Source organism: Falco peregrinus, chromosome 2 (genome assembly GCF_023634155.1).
Source record: "Falco peregrinus isolate bFalPer1 chromosome 2, bFalPer1.pri, whole genome shotgun sequence".
Classification (NCBI taxonomy): Eukaryota; Metazoa; Chordata; class Aves; order Falconiformes; family Falconidae; genus Falco; species Falco peregrinus.
The window spans coordinates 100,170,734-100,189,207 of NC_073722.1; the positions used below are offsets into that span (position 1 = coordinate 100,170,734).

General features: G+C 54.2%; 2 protein-coding genes across 7 annotated transcripts in view; one reads left to right on the forward strand and one right to left on the reverse strand.

The window, feature by feature from the left end:
• The window catches only part of AIFM3 (apoptosis inducing factor mitochondria associated 3), a 53,705-nt gene extending 50,160 nt beyond the window's left edge, over positions 1–3,545 (reverse strand). For all 4 annotated transcript variants that reach the window (XM_055797577.1, XM_055797579.1, XM_055797578.1 and 1 more), the window contains exon 1: positions 3,320–3,545. The gene's annotated coding sequence lies outside the window, so the exon portion shown is untranslated. The remainder of the gene's footprint in view (positions 1–3,319) is intronic.
• A 2,434-nt stretch (positions 3,546–5,979) lies between these two features.
• LOC101917546 (caspase recruitment domain-containing protein 8-like) lies at positions 5,980–18,134 on the forward strand. 3 transcript variants are annotated; one of them, XM_055795331.1, is made up of 11 exons: positions 5,980–6,299; positions 6,791–6,835; positions 7,122–7,192; positions 7,615–7,680; positions 8,570–8,631; positions 8,713–8,933; positions 10,230–10,510; positions 11,121–11,246; positions 13,329–13,473; positions 14,677–14,718; positions 16,039–16,350. In XM_055795331.1, the coding sequence occupies exons 1-11, from the start codon at positions 5,993–5,995 to the stop codon at positions 16,056–16,058; spliced, it is 1,386 nt and encodes a 461-aa protein (XP_055651306.1). In that variant the 5' UTR covers positions 5,980–5,992; the 3' UTR covers positions 16,059–16,350. The 3 variants fall into 3 exon arrangements, with proteins under 3 accessions (XP_055651306.1, XP_013160692.2, XP_013160693.2); XM_013305238.3 differs by lacking the exon at positions 16,039–16,350 and adding an exon at positions 16,357–18,134 and having other exon boundaries at positions 5,984–6,299; XM_013305239.3 differs by lacking the exon at positions 16,039–16,350 and adding an exon at positions 16,357–18,134 and having other exon boundaries at positions 5,987–6,299; positions 10,251–10,510.
• Positions 18,135–18,474: the final 340 nt, after the last annotated feature.

Here is an 18,474-nt window from a genome sequence, read left to right on the forward strand (position 1 = left end):
AACTTCCCTGGGACCCAGAGCCCTTATTTCCCACCCACCTCCTCACCCTGGGCATGGACAGCCAGCAGCAGACCCGACTCCCAGCCCCATCATTGCACCATGCATCACCCTGTCTGGCTCCATCCCAGCCAGGTACATACACACCCTGGCTCACCACATACCGCCCCCCACCCCGCCAGCCGCCCCCCCACATCACACTCCTGGTGTCCTCCTATGGTAAGGGCTGCCTGTTTCTCTTTTCTGGGGATTTGTTCTAGTTTGATTCCCACCGGTGATTGTCAGAACTATGCAGTGGGCCACCAGCCTCCACCACATCCTCCCATGGCTCGTGCAGCAATCTTAGAAATATTTAAGAGTGGTGACTGCACGTCCCCCTGTGTCTGATGAGCACATCCAGACTGTTCTCTTCCATCATATCTTGAAGATCAGCTCCTGTTTCACTCTCTGTCCTCCTGTGCACAGCCTCATGCTCCACTTCTCCATCTGTATCAGTGGGGCAACTCCAGCCACCAGCGATGCATCTCACCTCTGCCCCCTCAGCAAGTTTCAGAAGCATCTGCTGCTTTGTGGGCTGAGGCCATTAATAAAAATATCTAAGGTGGATCCCAAGAGTCCCTCCAGCCCAGTGGCCAGCACACCTGCCTCTGCTCCAGTACCTTCCTGGCCCCCCGTACCCCTGGCATGACCCTCAGTACCCCTGCCATGCTTCCCTAGCCACGCCAGGGACCAGGCTCCAGCCCAACAGCACCTTCCCACAGCTGACATGCTTCCCTCCACAAAAGCGGCCAGTCTTCATGGGCCACCGGTTGGAAACAGTCCCAGTGCATCCCAGCACAGGTTGGCAGAGCAGGAGCCAGCGCAGACTCCACAGTGCACAGACTGCGTTCACCACAGCACAGAGCAGGCAGTGGTGAGACAGCATTTGTGGTCTGGTTGTTGCCTGAGCACAGCCGCATCTACAGTGTCACCCAGCCTACAGGCACCTTCCTGCCATCTCCACCGACCTGCAGAGAGCAACTCCAGTAAAAACCAAGGCAGCTGCTGGCACAAAGTCCTGCTGACACCCTGAGCTGCCTGCAGTGTCCCTTTCTGCCCACGTTTATTCTCCACCTGCTGCACCACCCTGGGCACAGCCAAGCTGCCACAGCCCACAACAAGGAGAAACTCCCCAGTTTAGCATCAGGAGTTCCAGTTCCCTGCGAGGTCTGGCTCAGCAGAGTCAAACTGCCCCATCTCCAGGATAAATTGGGCTCTGCTGCCAAGGAAAGCAGGTCTCTCCTCTGGATACGGGACTCTGAGCACAGCTCAGGCATAGCCAGAGCATCTAGGGTCCCCAAGGCTCTTCCCCGCACCCCACAGACCGTGCTATGTGCTCTTTGTTATCAGGACAAAATGCAGTGGCCCTGACCCGGGGGAGGTGCACAGGGTTCACCCACCACAAGAAAAGCCTGGAAAGAGTCAGTGAGAAGACACCCAAGTCACACAAAAGAGAGCATGACAGAGGATGATGTTTTCAGGGCAGGGAAAACTTGTATTTTTAAAATAATTTTGGGGTGAAAATAGATGGGTGTCCATCCTGAAGCTATCATTTTTTTAAGGAACTGCACTACAAAGGATGAACACGGGGCTCCCACAACTCCCCAGCACCTGCACAGACTGGCCGCCCAGCATGGGGTGCCCCGCAGGGAGGAAAACACCCTCCTTACTGTAGCTGCCTCCCATCCCTCCACCTCGAGAATGCTGCACCCACACTGTCACACTGCTGCACAGGAACCCCCTTCTCTCCCCTCCCCAGCACCCCAGCCTCCCCTTTACCTATCAAGGTCTTCACTCCCCCTTTTCCCCCTGGACAGCTCTCCGGCCAGTTCCTCCTACCCTCTGCCCACCCCTCCTGCTCTCAGGTTCCTGCTGTTTCCACACTCAACCCAACTCTGCTGCCTGGACCCCACTCTGGGGGTCCCCCAGCTGCTGACACCCAGCGACTCTGACACCACCAGTGCCCCACCGCTCTCCTCCTTCCCCTACTGCTCCTTCCACCACCTTGCTTCCTTGGGAGTCCTCAGCCCTTGCCCACTCCTCAGCACACCCCTCCTCACCAAACCTTTACCTCTTCAGCTGCTTTCTGGCGAGGACCAAGATCTGCTTTGCACTCCCCTGGTGCAAACAGTGGGTTTGGCTTTGCCAGGTGATTTGCTTCTGGATGGCCTCAAGAAACAGAAACAAAACTCACTTGAGCTGCACGAAGCTGAGAGCCGCTCACAGCCCCGCCAGTGAGCTGCATAGCTCACTCTCACGGAGGACAGAGAGGGATGCGTCCTGGCACACTTCACTTTGTCACCTTGTCACCAGGAGTTTGTGTCAGCAGCAGCACAGAGAGCTACAAAGCTGCCATTTAACGTGCCCCGCCAGCTCCCGAAGAAGCGCAGCAGGAACACTGTCAGCCTACAATTAGCCACTATTGCTTTACTGGCTGCTGCTTCAGCAGTTCACAGGCTCCGGGTTAAAGGCTCACCCAGCAGCACTGTCATTGCCACCCCTCCAAACACGTCCTCTGCAAGCTCGATTGGAAATAATTAAACATGAGATTTTATTCAGATCTCAAAGTTATGGCAATAAAAAGTGCAAATGCTGAAAATTCACCCCAGGTGCAGACTGCAAAAATCAAAACATTTCACAACACAAACGAGTTTTAATTCTCATTCGCTCTATTATGGGCAGCCAAGTCCTCCTTTTGCTGGTTCTCACTGCCAGTTCATGACGGCACAAGAGAAAACCGTGTTCCCTACGGAAGCTGCACGCAGTGCAAAAGAAGTTTATCACAGCAATGCTTTCCAAGACTAAGAGCTAAAGAACACCACCACCGAATTTCAGCTTCTGTTCACCGCACTCAGAATTGGATGTTCCCTCTCAAAGGAGACCGTGCAGTTACCCACACTTTTGCTGATCCCGTTTACCCACGCACTCACGCGAAGGCAGATCTGCACCTGCACTGTAACCGCTCGGGCTGCCGGCATCTTGCCAGCCCCCGCGGCTGCTGGGCTGTGAAACCGGGGCCGTTTGCCCCGGTGGGATGACAGTCCCCCAAAACTGGGACAAACAAACTTGGAATACACGCTGGGGGAGGGGGACAGGGACCCCAAAACCGGAGGTTCAGAAGAAACGCGGCTGTTCCCCTACAGCAATCGCAGCCCCTGGGGTTTTTTTTCTTCCCCCTCGGAATCCTTAAGCAATCGCTGCATCCCAAGAGATGCGAAAACAAGCAGCGCTTCCGCGCCGCTGCGGCGGCCCACGGCCCCCTCGCCCCCAGCCCCGGCCTTACCGGCAGCTCCCGCTGCAGACGAGCCTCCGGGTCCGCTCCGGCGCCCCTCGCCCCCGGCGCCCCCGGCACCCCCGGTACCCCCACGCCGGGGGGCAGCGGCGGCTCGCTCTGCCCGGGGGCGCGGATGCGGTCCTGGGCAGAGCTACGGGCAGCGGCCCCACACCGGGACCGCTCCAACCACCGCTCCGTCCCCCCCGGGGACAACCCCCGGGACGGGTCCCTGCAGCCCCCCCCGCTTACCTGGGCTGTAACGGCAGGGGCGGGCGGTGGGCGGGAGCGCGGCCGCCCCGGGGCGGGGCGGGGCGGGGCGACGGGGGGACGGAGGGGCGGGGCGGGGGAGCGGAGGGGCGGGGCCCGGCAGCGGCAGCGGAGCGCGGGTGTCCCCGCCGGCCCGTCCCACGGCCCGGGCACACGTGGCGTGGGTGGCCATGGTGGCCCCGGGCACCAAAGAGGCGTTTCTGTTCCCACCTGGTCAAGCAGGGACCGCATCGCCGCCGGCAGCCGCGGTCATCCCTGCCCTCTTGGAAATAACCTGCCTCATCCTTTCCCAGATCACTTGTTTCACATTTTCCTTCTTTGGTTTTACACTCCTCTGCTCTCCCCTTGGAGGCAGGGATCTCTTCCTCCTCTTGCCTGCCTGGCACCTTTCTGTTCTCCCCAGTAAATTATTTTCCTTCTCCATCATCTCTCTCCAGCAGAGTGTCTGCACCTCTGTGAGCCTTATCTTATTGTGTGCCCCAATTACGTCCTTTATTTTTCTTCTATGACTTTTGAGACCACCCTGGCTACAGAGGAAGGTCTTTTCTCCCTCAGAGATTGTCTTGGGTCACTGCTGTCTTACACTCTGACTGTAAGACCCCCTGAGGTTGCCCAGGTTGTTCACTGCCTTCCGATGTGTGGCTTTAGTTCCTTGCTCCATGCTCCAAACGAGACAAGAGGCTGAACTAGGCTGTTCTGCTGTGGGTTTCACTGCTGTTAAAAAAACTACCCACGGATGGAGCCTGCAGATGCAGGAGCTCCAGGGAGCCACATGCCTCCACAGCTTTGCAACAGCAGCTGTGCATCCTCGTGGAGCTGCCTCCATTTTAAGGCAGGAGAAAGGACATCAGGTCTGGGTACGTCTGCAGGCAGTGGAGCAGGAGCATCTCCACACCTGGTGCTGTGCCTGGCTGGGGCATGGTGCAGAGCTCATCCCACAAGATTCACTGCTGCTGGCAGCAGAGACCTGTGGCAGCCCACGGCCACCTCTGTTTCCCTACCCAGCATGCAGGATTTTTGACCTCTGGTGTGGAAAAGCACTCCCACGCAGCTGCCAAGCAAACAGCAAGGATTGGGCCTTGGAAGGAGTCATTAAATTGCTTTGCAGGGAATTATCCCAACAGTGAGCTCTGTTGGTGAGCCACGGGCGGCCAGGCTTGCCTGACACTACAGGCGTACAAGATTTGGGGCTGTTTCACTGCACCCAGGGGTGGGACGGTGAGACACCAGCAGCACTGTGGGGCTGTACTGCCCCAGGAACAGCAGGAGACGCGGCTATGACTGCAATGGGGTGACTGGGCTAGAACAGGGACCCATAATGGCAGGGTGTGTGGGCAGCCTGAGTCCTGAGGGATGGCTGTGGGCCCTCCCTTCCCCATAAATACCACAGAGCTGTTGGGCAGTGTGTGACCCCATCATTGCCATCTCCTGGAGGGCAGCCTTGCGCTCTGGGCACTGGCTCCATCACCCTTACACCGCTCCTACATTGAGCACTGCCTGGACCACAGCGTCAGCTGCTGAAATGTCCTCGTTCCCTCTCTGCCAAGGCAGAGGGAACCCTTAAGGTTGCTGGCAGGTCCTGCCCCTCCTGCTTGGTTCCTGGGCTGCCCTGGGGACCCTGGGGCACGTGGCAGAGTGCTCAGCCATCCTGGGGCTGCTGGTGGGGGCAGTGGGGGCGGTGCGGTACTCACTGAGGGGGGCTGACAGGGCCATGCCAGCAGTGCCAGGCAGCTGCACACCACATTGCCTGCCATCAGCTCCCTGCCAGCTCTGCAGGGATCAGGGAGACAACAACCTGCAGCCGTGCTCCTCTCACCACCCCCAAATTAAACCCCACCACCACCAGCACTGCAGGAACGGGGACAGGCTGGTCCCAACACACAGCCTGGGGCTGGCAGAGCTGTGTCCTGCCCAGCCCAGACACACACGGAGCTGGCAGGAAAGGGAGGGCAGGGATGTGCTGGGGAGAAGGTGAAGGACAGGCACTGGCATGACCCTGTAACCCAGCAGGCGACTCTCTGGCACCCCCAGACCTGCTTTCTAGGCTGGATCCAAGCCACTGCTGCACCATTCCCTTGGGAAAAAGCTCTGCCCTTGCCTGCACAGCCCTAGCCTGCCTTTCCCCGCCTTCCCCGGGGAAGGAAATTCTGGAAGAGGAGCCGGGTGGGAAAGAAGGGGAAAGAGGAGGTAACAAGGGAAGGAGGTTGTGCGAATGGAGCAGCCCAGGGGAGAAAGCCTGGTGCAGGCAGGGAAAAAAGCCCAGGCAGGCAGGGCAGAAAGACCAGTGCAGGCAAGGAAGAAAGCCAGGTGCAGGCAGGAGCTGTGGGCAGGAGGAGGAGTGCTTAGCTGAGGCACGAAAATGTTCTGACAGCAGGCCAGCCCTGACGTCATCCAGAGCTTTCGGTTTCTTAGGAAATGACAGACCCGGAACTCAGATCTTCTGCAATAGCTGGAAGAGACACCATGGCTGAGCAGCAGCCCACAGCTGACAGCCCCGGCAAGTTCTCCGTCATAATTAGGATTCAGAATAGCAAATCTTTTGCAGTGCCAGTGTCTCTGGACGACAGTGTGCACGAGCTTAAGGCCAAGCTGAGTGCATGGGACGCCTCCCTGACCCCCGACGGAGTGAGGCTGATTTACAATGGCCAACCTATGGTGGATGACATGACCCTGCGACAGTATAACATCACACCCAACAGCTCTTTGTTCTGTATAAAAAGATGTAAGTGCAGGGTGGCCTGGGGGAGGTGGGTGAAGAGCGGGGAGTGGGTGCAGACTGGGGTGTCTCCTGAGGAAGGACCCCTGGCCAGGACCGCAGGCAGGAGGGAAGGGGCAAGGCAGCTGCAGCTGTGTGTGCACCTGGGAGCTACCAGAGTGTACTTGCACTGGAAGGTGGGAGGAAGGCAGGAGGGAAAGGAAGGACTTTGGACCTGGAAGCTGAGCAAGAAATCTGCTTTCTGCATGGCAGTGGGGAGGGATGGAGAGGTGGAAGCTGGGAGTGTGTTCTCAGCCCCACAGTGTGCTGCTTTCCTGGGATGGGCAGCTGGGTGGGATTCCTGGCACTGGCAGCTTAGTGCGAGTGGGCACAAACCAGCAACAAAAGGTTTCACAGCAAAGGCGTGAAGAAGAGGGAGAGGGTGGGCAGAGGCTGGGATACTCCTCTGGACATGACCTGTCTCCTGAGGTCTCCTCTGCTTTGTCTTGCTGTTGCAGTGCGAGGTGGTGGTGGGTATGTTGACTATGCATCTGCATCTTCAGGTAAGGTCATGCCCTGGTCCTCACTGACAACCTGGTGCATCAGGGCTGGTGGAGCTGCACAGTGATGAGCGTAGGACCCCAGCTCAGTGGATGGTGGTGAGCGTGTCCCAGCTACAGTTCGTGGAGGAGAACATGGAAGTTGTGGTAGCTGTGGGAGCATGCAGTGGTACATGAGGGGACCAGTGTGGCTAAGGTGGTCAGGAAGGGTGGGTGAAGGCTGTTTGAGGATGGCTTCTTCTCCCAAATATGAGGCAAAAATGACGTCTTCTTGTTGTTCTGGTCACAGGCTTAGCCCCACAGGCGCTGTTGGTAGGCTTTCACAAACCTCCGACAGACGAGGCCTCGAGGAGCACAGAGGTGAGGTCTTGCAAGACACAATGCCTGAGGCTGGGGTGCCTGAGCAAGGAGCGCTGCACCACAGGGCTGGGGAGGAAAGCACAGCTGTAGCATGTGGGCTCACAGTCTGCAACCCCCCTGCGGGCGGCAGGCTTGACATTGCCCACTGCCACTACAGCACCTCTCTGGGTGGTAGGAGCTGGTCGACACTGCCCTCAGTCCCAGGATGGGGATCCCACCATGCTGGCAGGTCTGGCAGGCACAGCTCCTGCACCAGCCTATTTCCCCCCTGCAGGAGTGGGGAGCAGGGCCAGTGCTACACTTGATGCCGGGGATATTGCTCCTGCTCTTAGAAGACCCCTCCTCCTGACTCCAGCAGTCAAGCACAGCTGGAGGAGAGAAATACAACTTGCGAGTGCTTTCCCCTATGTTTCCCTCTGCAGAAGAGCTATCGCTGCGTGAACCTGGCCTCACCACGGCCGGCAAAGTTCTGCTGCTGCATGGTAGAGGTAAGGGCTTTGCCGGTCCTGGCAGGGCACTGTCACACCCAAAGGAAATGGCACAGCAGGATACCTGGGACTGACCCTGGCTGTCACCTGGGAGGTTGGATGTGCCTTCAAAACCTGTTATTCACAGGAATTCTGCATCCTCTGGAAAAGTCCGGTCCCATTTGCTATGCTAACTCAGCACAGGCTGCCCCAGTTTTCAAGTTTGTGGGAAGACAAATTCCACTTCCTTGCAACCCACATTTTATTCTCGCTGCTGAATTTCATCTGCCTGTGGCCATTGTCCTCTCTGCTGATACACCATGGCAGAGGGGGGATAGACCAGGCTTCACTCACAAGAAAGTCAGCAGCCAACAATATTTTTTCCCTCAGGAAATGGAAACTTTCCTATCTGGAATTCCCACTTGCAAAATAAATCCTAAAAATGAGTAGGTGCAACATGTAGTTTGGGACTCTCAAGCTGCTGTGTGTCCACCTGTTATCTTTCCTACAGATGCTTGGGGGATGTATGGACTAACTGATGCCTTCCCCACCCCAGTGGCATCTACTTAATCAGTCCTCTTTGCTGTGCCTGTGTGCAGGGTACTTTTGGGCACTGCTATGGGGATCCATGTAAAAGGGGTCATGAGCCTCAGACATGGCCAATGCTTGTTTTGGATCCCAGGGCAGAGGAGCTGCCAGTCAATGATTTTTCTGGCCTCTTCACTGATGAGAGTGATGGCATTCTGGGCAGCGGGCAGCTGCTACTGATCCCCTGCTGCTGCTTGCGAGGCTCCAAACTCCCATGCCAAGCTACACTGTGCTTCATGGTAAATCCCAGCGTGTCTCCTGCAAGCAGCACCCAGTGCAGAACACCCTATTCAGTCCCAAACTGTCCACACTTTTGTTGCAGAATCTTCCAAAAGTGATGCCGGAGATAATCAAAGACTTTTCCGAGTTCCACACTGGGTACCGGTAAGAGCTGTCGGGTAGTGGGAGCACCTTTCAAAAGCCCTGTCTCAGGTGGCATAAGCCTGTCTTCTCTCCCACCTGCAGAGCTTACCTCCCTGGTGCAGGCATCTTCCAGTGCTCCATCACGGGCCTCAGCTTTGAAGTGAATTCAGAAGTGACCATCACCTACAGATATGACACCTGGACTGAGCACCTGAGCAAGGCTGACCAGGAAACATGGATGCCCGCTGGACCCCTCTTCCACATTGAGGTGCAGCCCAGGGTCGTGCAGACGGTGTATCTCCCCCACTTCATCTGCCTGGCAGGTACAACAGCTGCAGGGACCTGGGTCTCCCCACCCTGGCGACATATCCAGCTCCTTATAGATGTGTCTCCAGACAGGGCCAAATTCTCCCTTCCCTCTGAGGTCCCCTGTACTCCCTTGTGTTCCTCTGTTTTGCCTTGAAGGTATCCTTCATTCTTCTCTCACTTTCTATCAAGCTTTTCCAGTGGTCCCTTCCCCCGCTCCTGCTCCACACCACCAGCTCCTCCTTGCCTGCCCTCTCCTCCCAGCTACTGTGACGACCCCCATACACTACCCCAATCCAGCTGTAGATCAGCCCCCAGGCTTTCCTGGAGAGTTTCTCAGCCCTCTGCTGCATCTATGGCAGCTGTGGATGGCAATGTCCGCCTCTGCTTGGCTCCACTGGGACAGGAGCTGGCCGGCTGTGCCCACTCACAGGCTGGACCACTCTGGGGTGGGATGCAACAGGTCAGAGCTGGCCCAGGCAGAACAGCAAGTGGAATGAAATTGTCCATTTTCACTCAGGCAACATGAGGAGTCACAGGGCTTGGATCTGAGCTCTCTGCACTCTAGTGCTTTTAATGAACCACTGTTAATGAGTGGAGGAGGAGCACCAGCACCCATGGCTGGGCTGCAGAGTGTGCAGAGGAGTCCCAGTCCCCTGTGCTGGGGGGCCCTGACCCAGGCACTGGGTGTGCTGGCTGAGGGACTCTTCTGGCAAATCCATGTCCTCTTCCAAAACAGAGCATGCTTCTTGTTCCATGGCTCCATCTCCCACCCAGGGCCTAGCAAGCAGCCATGTCAGTCAAGAAGTGGCTCTACACACTCTTCACTGACACCGCTGTGCTAAGCCAAATGTTGTAATTATATTAATCTGTCAGGTTAACAGCTAAGTGTGCTCCAGAGATAATCCAGGTGACTGGCTGTCAGCAGAGCTCTCTGACCCAGTCATCCCTAGGGATGTCACCTCAGAATGTTTGGGCTGTTCTGGTGACCAAAAACTGGAGTGAATCACCACACAGCAACCATCTGCCTCCCTGGTGTGTGGTGGTGTGATGCTTGTATACAGGATGCTGCATGGGTGCAGTCTGACAATTTTCACGGTCCCAAGCTGTCACCTCCAGATACGAAGTTTTCTGAGCCTGCAGGAAGATTGCCAAAGGCCTGCAACTCCCTGCCAGACCCCAAAAGCCCAGGACACACATGGGACTTAAAGCAGAGCATGTCATTGTGTATGACGTATGTCTTCTTTCTGCTGCTAAAGCCTTAAAGAGGAGGCAGCCTGAGGTGGTACCAGGACGACTAGCCAGAACCTCAGTGCCTTTGCTGTCTCTTGCAGAAGGTGTAAATACCAGCCTATGCTCCATTGCCCATTTTGAATCTGAGAGGATGACCCTGAAGAAACCAACCAGACTGATCGCTTTCTCTGCAGTCCTGGAGAATCCCAGCTTCTCACTGCTTGGGGTGCTTTGGAGGAAGTTACGTTCAAACTTAAATTCACTCCCTATGCACTCCTTGGTGCTGATCTTTCAGCAGCTCAATGCTGCAAATACGACTCTTCACCTCTACCTGATCCCAGATGACAACTCTGTGAAGCAGGTAAGACGGAGGGAGCTTTTCTGGGTTAAAAAAGGATATCTAGGGTGGCTGCAGTAGCGGGGACTGTATTTGATAAGCAGAGATGCCTCCCAGTTTTTCTGCCACCAGCATCTGATTCACATATGGTCCTGTGTCCCCCATCTCCCACCACAGGACAGCATCCTTGCTCCTGCCTCCTCCACTATCCTCTTTAATGGATGCCTCCAGGAATCTCTGTGTTTTTGTCCAGGACTGCATGTCCTAGCATGAGCGAAGCCATGGCACGGGCTGCTCTGCCACACAGAGCGGACGTAGGACTTGCTGGTGACTGCCAGGCATGACAATAGGTGGCTGCACACCAGTGGCTCTCTGTTGTGTGCAAGCCCTTACCCTCTTTCAGAGTGGCAGTGCTTTACGCTGCCCACGTTCCTGTCTGCACACGGTAGGCTCCTGCCTGCGCTAGCGGGAGCTGCCAGCCCCTGCGGCACAGCACTGCCTGTGATGCACACCCAGTAGTCTGCTCTGACTGGGCTACTCTCTTCTTGACTTTCCAAGGGCTACCCCAAATTCACAGCTCTGGTTGTTTTGTTTTCTTTTTTCCTTCCTGAAAAACAATGCTTGATGTTTACAGGCCATTGAAAAACAAGAGAGGAATTGGAATTCAAAGTTTATTCCCAAGCCTCCTCCACTCAACCCTCTGTTCTTTGGCTGCGTTTACCAGGTGATCAGTACAAAATTTGTGGTGATAATGCCTGAAGTAAGTGGGATTGTTCCCTTTTGTTTTTTTAAAGTGAAATAGAAAATAGAAGTCTCTGTCTTCAGCCATATTCTGCTACCAGAATCTGTCTCATGAGGCCCCAGAGCCAGAGGTGCAGGCAGCTGTACTGTTTACAAGTGGCAAAGGTATTTCACGATACGCATCCCCAGAAAGAGCAGGGAGCACACACCAAAGCCCAAAAGGGGCTGCATTTGTTTTCCCTTAGGGCAGAAAGCATGATGTAGGACTTGTTGGACTTACCACAGCTGCATATCAAGAAGAAATTTCAGAGGTGTTGACTCAGGTGTGGTCCCAAGTCCTTCATCTTCCTCTCCTCTGCAGTGAGTTTCCTTTAGCTTAGCAGCAGAACTGGAAAGACACTTTCTCTCTATGCCATGAGGATGTGACATGATTTCTTTCTCTGTTGAAACTCCATTTGAGGATTTCTGACTTTGAGCACCATGCCCTCTGGCAATCAGACTGCAATGGCTGGGAAAATCTGGGAAGATTTGGCCATTTAGTCCTTGTGGTTACTTCTTTTAGACAGAAACTTGGGACATCCTGAGAGCAGCTGATTGACAGTCCAATGGCATGTTCACGGCTGGTTATGAAAATCTCCTTTCATAGGTCTGCACTCCACCATGAAAAGGGAATCAGAAACTTAGGTCGGATGGGACCTCAGGAGGTCTCTGGTCCAACCTTTTGCTCAAAGCATGTGAGTTTTGAAGTTAGATCAAGGTGTTCAAGGCCATGTCCAGTCAAGGTTGAATATCTCCCAGGATGAAGATACTACAGCCTCTCTGAGTCTCTGGTCCAGTGTTGTAACACCTTCCTTGTGTTTTTTTTCCCCTGTTATCTAATTGGAATTTCCCTTGCTGTGCTCTGTTTGCCTGTGCCTGCTGCCTCTTGTCACATCACTGTGCACCTCTGGGAGGCTGGCTCTGTCTTTTCTTTAGTCCCCCTTCACACAGTTAGAGACAGTGATCAGTCCTCCCCGTGACTTTCTTTTCTCTGTGTTGAACAAACCCAGTTCCCTCTGCTTCTGCTTGCATATCGTGCATTCCAGCCTGGAGCTGGTCTTGCTCCAGGATGTCCATGTCTTTCTTGTACTGGGAAGCTCCAAACTGGAGCTGGTGCCCAAATGTGGTCTTACAAGCACTGAACAGAGGGAAAGAATCCCTGACGTCACTGTGCTGGCTGTGGTCTTGTTAATACAGCCTGGGGATGCAGACTGCCTTTGCTGCCAGGGCACACCACTGACTCCTGTTCAGCTTGCATGCGCACCAGGACTCCCATCAGTTCTTCCCTGTGAAGCTGCTTTCTGTGTCCACCCAGAGCTCAGGCTCTTGTCTGGTGTGAGGCTATTCCATCCCAGACACAGGACTCTACATTTACCTTTGCCAAATTGCATGACCTTCCTGCCAGCTAAGTTCTCCAGCCTTTCCAGGTTCCTCTGAAAGGCATCCCTCCCTCCAGCTTATTCATCACTCCCCCTTGCAGCTACAAACCTCTGCTGAGCTGAGCACAGCCCCAGACAGGCAGGGCCTTCAGGTTAATTGCAAGAGAGTCTTAAACCCATGAGCCACAAGGTAGAGTTTGGGTTTCCCACTTCCTGGACTGACCAAGTGGTAACTGGTCACTCTGCCTTGAAGAGCAGTTGTGAAGATGACAGACCCAGGCTCTTGGCAGTGTCAGGCAAAAGCAGTAACAGCTGTGAAGTTGCAACCTGGGAATTTAAGGCTGAATGTTAGGAAAAAATTTATCACTTGGTGGAGATGCAGCCATCAGAGAAGGTTAGAAGGTGGTGAATCTCTGCTCTTTGAGCTTTTGAGTACACAGCTAGATAAAGTGCTGGCTGAGCAGATCTAGACTTGACATTGGTCTGTCTTTGAGAGTTACATCAGATAAGACACTCCAGAGGTCCCTTCCAACCAAAATTTGAGATATTGGCAGAACAGCAGAGTCCTGACGTACATCTTCCTTTTTTTCTTGCTGGTAAGGCCAAGAAACACAGGATGATGTGTGTGAATTCACTGCAGCTCCCCACAGTGAGAGGCTCAACTTGTTTCTTTACCATTACAGGCACACTTGCCGTTTTGCTACAAGAGTCCAAAGGAGCAGCAGCTCTTTGTTGAGATCTACATCAGGAACATGGCAGAGGAAATTGGACTCTTTATGACAGACACACGCAATGGCGCTGTGGTCTGGAGGGCATCACTGAGATCAGGTAGGACCAGCAGGTCCCTACAGGTGCTCATTCACCTTAGCAAAAGCAGAGGTGCACCACTCAAGCGGACCTCACCCATTTTGTGGTCATCATCCACCTGTCCTGCAGGGAAAGCAAACCATGTGTGTACAGCAACTGGCCACTGAAGAACAGGGATCTGAAAGGATACCCCAATGTCAGTAGGCTGGAGCTTCAGATTTCATGTAGAGTTTCAGATGCTGGGGTTTAAGAGAGCGTGACAGCACTATTGGTGTCTCTCTGTTCTCTTGGTTAATGTTTGCATAGAAATCTAACTTATTTTTAAAAGCCTGTTAATGTAATGAACACCCATGGATGTGCTAGTGCAAACACTCTGTGATGCAGACAAGGTAAGGAGAATACCAAAATGTTAGTGAAAATCAGCATCTTAAAAACCTACATGTTCCAGCCAGCACTACTCTTCTAGATTTGCTAAGTGCAACAGCAGTGTGTGAAACAACGCCCAGAGCATACAGGATCAGGGCAAGGCCAGGTGGACCAGAGTGCCCTCATCACGTGTCTCTGCTCACAGCAACATCACAAACATGGCACCCAGCAAGCCTGCTGATGGTGTGGGGACTGCTCTCTTGTGGCAGCGAGAAACCATTGCTTACAGCTATTCTGCTTTAGGGCTGGCTGTGCTGGCTCGGGTCCCATGTAGAACTTCAGTCAGGACAGCAGACGATGGAGGCAGGAGCAGGGTTAGGAGTGGTGGGTGCCAAGACTCGTGTTCACGTGTCCTCGGGGAGGACAGAGGTGCACCCAGCTCCAAGAGCTGCAGGCACCTCACTTCCACGCCTCTCTGCCCAGCTGCTGCTGGGCCAGCTCAGCAGCCACCACACATACTGTTAACTTCAGGCAGCAGCACCCACCGGTGGGGTCCCCTGTGGGAAAGCTTGGCAGAGGAGCTGCAGGCAGCAGCATCTCACAGGCACAGGGTATGGTACTGCTCAGTACGCCTTGAGACCTCTTCATAGTTAGTCTAATGCAGCATCCCCTAAAAGTAACACCTACAGCCATGCAGAGCCCAGGACCTTCTATTGAGTTCTCCACAGGTGGGCAGGAACAGCAGGAGGAACACCTAAAGGCTTCATGAAGAATTAGGCACCTCAGGAAGGTGTCGTGGAAGATTAGGCACGGTCAGTTCAGTGGCGGCATATTCAGTGATCTCTCTCTCTCTTCCAGGTGATATTAATCTTCCTGCCTCTGTCTCCAAGACCTTCTCAGGTCAGTACAGTGTTTCAGAGCTGCATTCCTAGAGTTTGAATCTATTTCTTTGGAGCTCACCAGCCTCTGGTTTAAAGCAGATATCAGCCTCTTTTCCCATCCTTATGATAGTTTCTAGACAAAAAGCCTTGAAAGCTGCAGCCTCAAACTTTTGCTCCCCCCTTACTGGCAGCATGCTCTGTGCCACGTGGGTGGGTAAAGTGGCATGGTGCTGGTGGCCTTCCAAACTGGTTTGCCTTCTTTGGGGACAGACATGCTGTTGGTACAGAGAATGACTGCAGCTAGTACAGTTCATGGTCCACAAACACTATTTCATCAGTGTTCTAGCAGGTGGTACAGCTGCTGTATCCCATACAGCCAGCCTGGCGGCTGATGGCCCCTGTGCCGAACGGGAGCATTTTCCAAGGGACTGATGTCCCTGGGAAGGAGCCTGCGACCAGGCATTGGCAGAGGGGACAGCAGGGCCACCTTTACAGCAACTCCAGGAGTTTCTGGCCAAGGGGCTTTGCTTTCCACCTGCTTCAAATACAGTAACAACAACATGCTGCCCAGCAGTTCTACAGGTATTCTCCCAGCCTAATTTCTCCATGGCCACAACACTTCATCATTACCTCTTGCATCACATCTTACTAATGAAAGGCCAGATCCAAGAGGACACCCAGGCAGCTAAGTCACAGGTTGAGGCAGATAGGCTCAGATAGACACAAATTTGGACATTTCAGTGTTACTTCTTTTTGCTGGCCATGCATGCAGTCACCACATTGGCCTACAATCTGCCCAAGAGCACCAGGAGAGTAGGGTGGCAGACAAGAGCAAGGGCAGGACAAGGGACAATGGTTTTAAACTGAAAGAGGGCAGGTTTAGGTTGGGCATAAGGAAGAAATCTTTTACACTGAGAGTGGTAAGATGCTGGATCGGGTTGCCCAGGGAAGCTGTGGGTGCCCCATCCCTGGACACATTCAAGGCCAGGCTGGATGGGGCTTGGAGCAACCTGGTCTGGTGAAAGATGTCCCTGCCCATGGCTGGGGGTTGGACTAGGAGATCTTTAAAGGTCCCTTCCAACCCAAGCCATGCTATGATTCTACAAGGAGATGCCTGTCTGTGTGCCCACTTCAGCCTTGTGTAGGAGGACTGGGTGGAGGTTTGGGAGGAGAAGCCAAGCAGCGCTGCCCACTGCACTGACCTGCAGCTTGCTCAGTGCCCCGCTGGCATTGGCTGCCTTTCTGGGCTCTGTTTCTTTACAAACTGCTTGGCAGTCCTGTGAGATTTCAGAGCCTTGAGCAACCTTGTGCTCTGAGTTAGGAGCTCCTCACCTTGCAGGGCCAGGGGAAGCACAGTAACTTCATGCCCAGACACTGTAGGAATCCAGCTGGGGACAGTTGCTGGCAGCTGATGGGAGCTGCCACCTACCTCACCTCCCTCAGCTCCCGCCCCCTTCCTTGCTGTGCCTCCAGTGCTCCCACCACCGGTGCAGTGGGTGCCCATCCTTCTTGGTGGAGGAATGGAGACACGTGGCTGTGGGGCAGGGTGTACAGCCATGGTGTCCACTGTCTTAGGATGCCACATCCTGCAGCGTGGCACTCAGCTGTGGCTGCCTGGCCATGTGCAGCACAGCAACATGAGTTTGGTATCGGCTAGGCACAGCCTTCATGAAGAAGTACAAGACTGAGCTTTGCTCCAGGATGAGCCAGCTGTCTACCATTCTGCTACACTTACGGGATGTAAACGTCATCAACAGTGAAGAAGAAGAGGAGGTGCAAAGTCAAGTTACGCATCAAAGGAGGAACCAGGTTTTGCTGGAGCTTATTGAGAAGAAAGGGCTGGAGGCCCAGGAACAGCTCTACTGTATCCTCCAGAAGAAAGACCCATACCTCATTGCAGACCTGGAGAAGTCCAACTAGGCCTGGGAAGGCAGGCCACTTTTGCTCCCATTTCTCAGCTTACGGGAGCAACAGAAGGGCAGTCAGGTTTAACAGCATATGGATCCTCACTTTTCAAGGCAAAATCCACAGTGCAAAGCAGCGATAAGCTGTCTGAACTGTCCGGTCTCAAGCCTGCCTTCCTTGGCTGACTCAGCTGCCAGCACTGGACAACCAGTGTCATGCCAGAGACTGGTGAGAAGCTGCTGGAACAAGACACTTTGATTCCTGGTCCAGTGCCAACACCTTGGACCTGTCTACTTCCATGAGACAGGGCCTCTGCCTCTCCAGAAGCTCCATGCAGCTGCTAGCAGAGGAGCTCCCATCGCAACAGATCCCTCCAGCTCAGCCTCCCTGTCCTCAGTGTCCACGGGCACCTCTCACAGCTGGAAGAGAGGAGCTGCTTTACCAGGCAGAGCTGTCTGCAAAGGCTTCTTCTCATGTGCCAGCCACAGCAAGCCAGAGATGTTGATGTGAACCCATATTAACATTAAACCTTGCCCTCGTTCTGCAGTCTCATTTACCCAAATGACTAAAACTCACTGAAGGAGCAAACAAACATCCTGACTCCAGCAGCAGCAGCTGTGTGAAGGAGCTCCTCCCAAAGAAGACACAAAAAAGAGCACAGATACTAGATAAAGGTTCATGCATCTTCAGGGAAACTCCGACTCAATGACAGCCACTTTACTTCCAAAAGAAAATCAGCAGATTATTTTTATATCCTATTCTTTGCATCCATAAAGTCACTTCCTTTCTGGATCATGTAGATGCCTTCACTGATGGCATCCTCCTGCTGTTGAACACGCCAGTCAGGGCAGCAGCAGTCTGCTCTGGTGTCCAGTATCTAAGAGGTTTTTTTTGGTCAAGCTCAAGTGCAATTCAGACTTGCCTAAGTGGAAACAGCAACACAAAGGAGCTTCCAGGGAGCGTTGAGTGAAGCGGTCCTCACCATATGCTCCATGACACTGCTGTCTTAAGTATTGCTTTATATTTATTCCTCCTCTTGAACCTGGAGCACATCGCTGCTGAATAACGCTATAAGAGTGTGTCTCTGCCCCGTTAAGGGTTGACGCTCTTCAATGCAACTAGGGATAGTATGAAAAGGAGGAAGCTGGGAACAAGACCATGCAGGGACACAGACCTGACCAGCAGATGACAAGGGAGGCAGTGAAGGGGACCAGACATCACCACTCACACTAATTCCTTGGCTATCCAGAAACCACACTGGGGCTGGCCCTTCCAGGATGATCTGCCTGGGCTTCCCAGCTGCTGAGTGTATGATCCAGGGAGACCCTGGACATGGGCTGGGAGGGGTGCAGGAAAGGACCTGTGGGCATGGGAAGGGGAAGCAGGAGGAACAAAACAAGGGGAGGCAGAAAGTGGTACAAAAGGGGCCACTCAGGTATAAACCAGGGCTGGTTTGGCTGGGCCCTGTGCCTGATCACCACAGTCTGTCCTATCTTTTTATATTTTCTTATTAAATGTTTTTTTAAACTATTTGTCTGCCTTGCCTCACTCTGCCCAGTGCGAGGGTGTGCTGCAAGGGCCAAGAGCCAACTGCTGGTGAGACCTGGGTCTGATTCAGGGGACCTGGTGTCACTGCCTGGAGTGAGTGGTGTCCCAGTGCAGCTACTGGAGTAAGCGGGGTCTTTAACCTCCAGTCATGGGGTGGGGATGGTGTCCCCAAATCTAGGTACTGGGGGGACACACCAGTGCGAGGTGAAGGAGGGGCTCTGCGTAGCAGGAGCTGGACCCTGTGTCACAGCCTGCGTGTCTGGCGGGGGGGCGAGAGTATCTCCCAAAACCGTGGGGGTGGGGTGTGCCTGTGTATTCACCA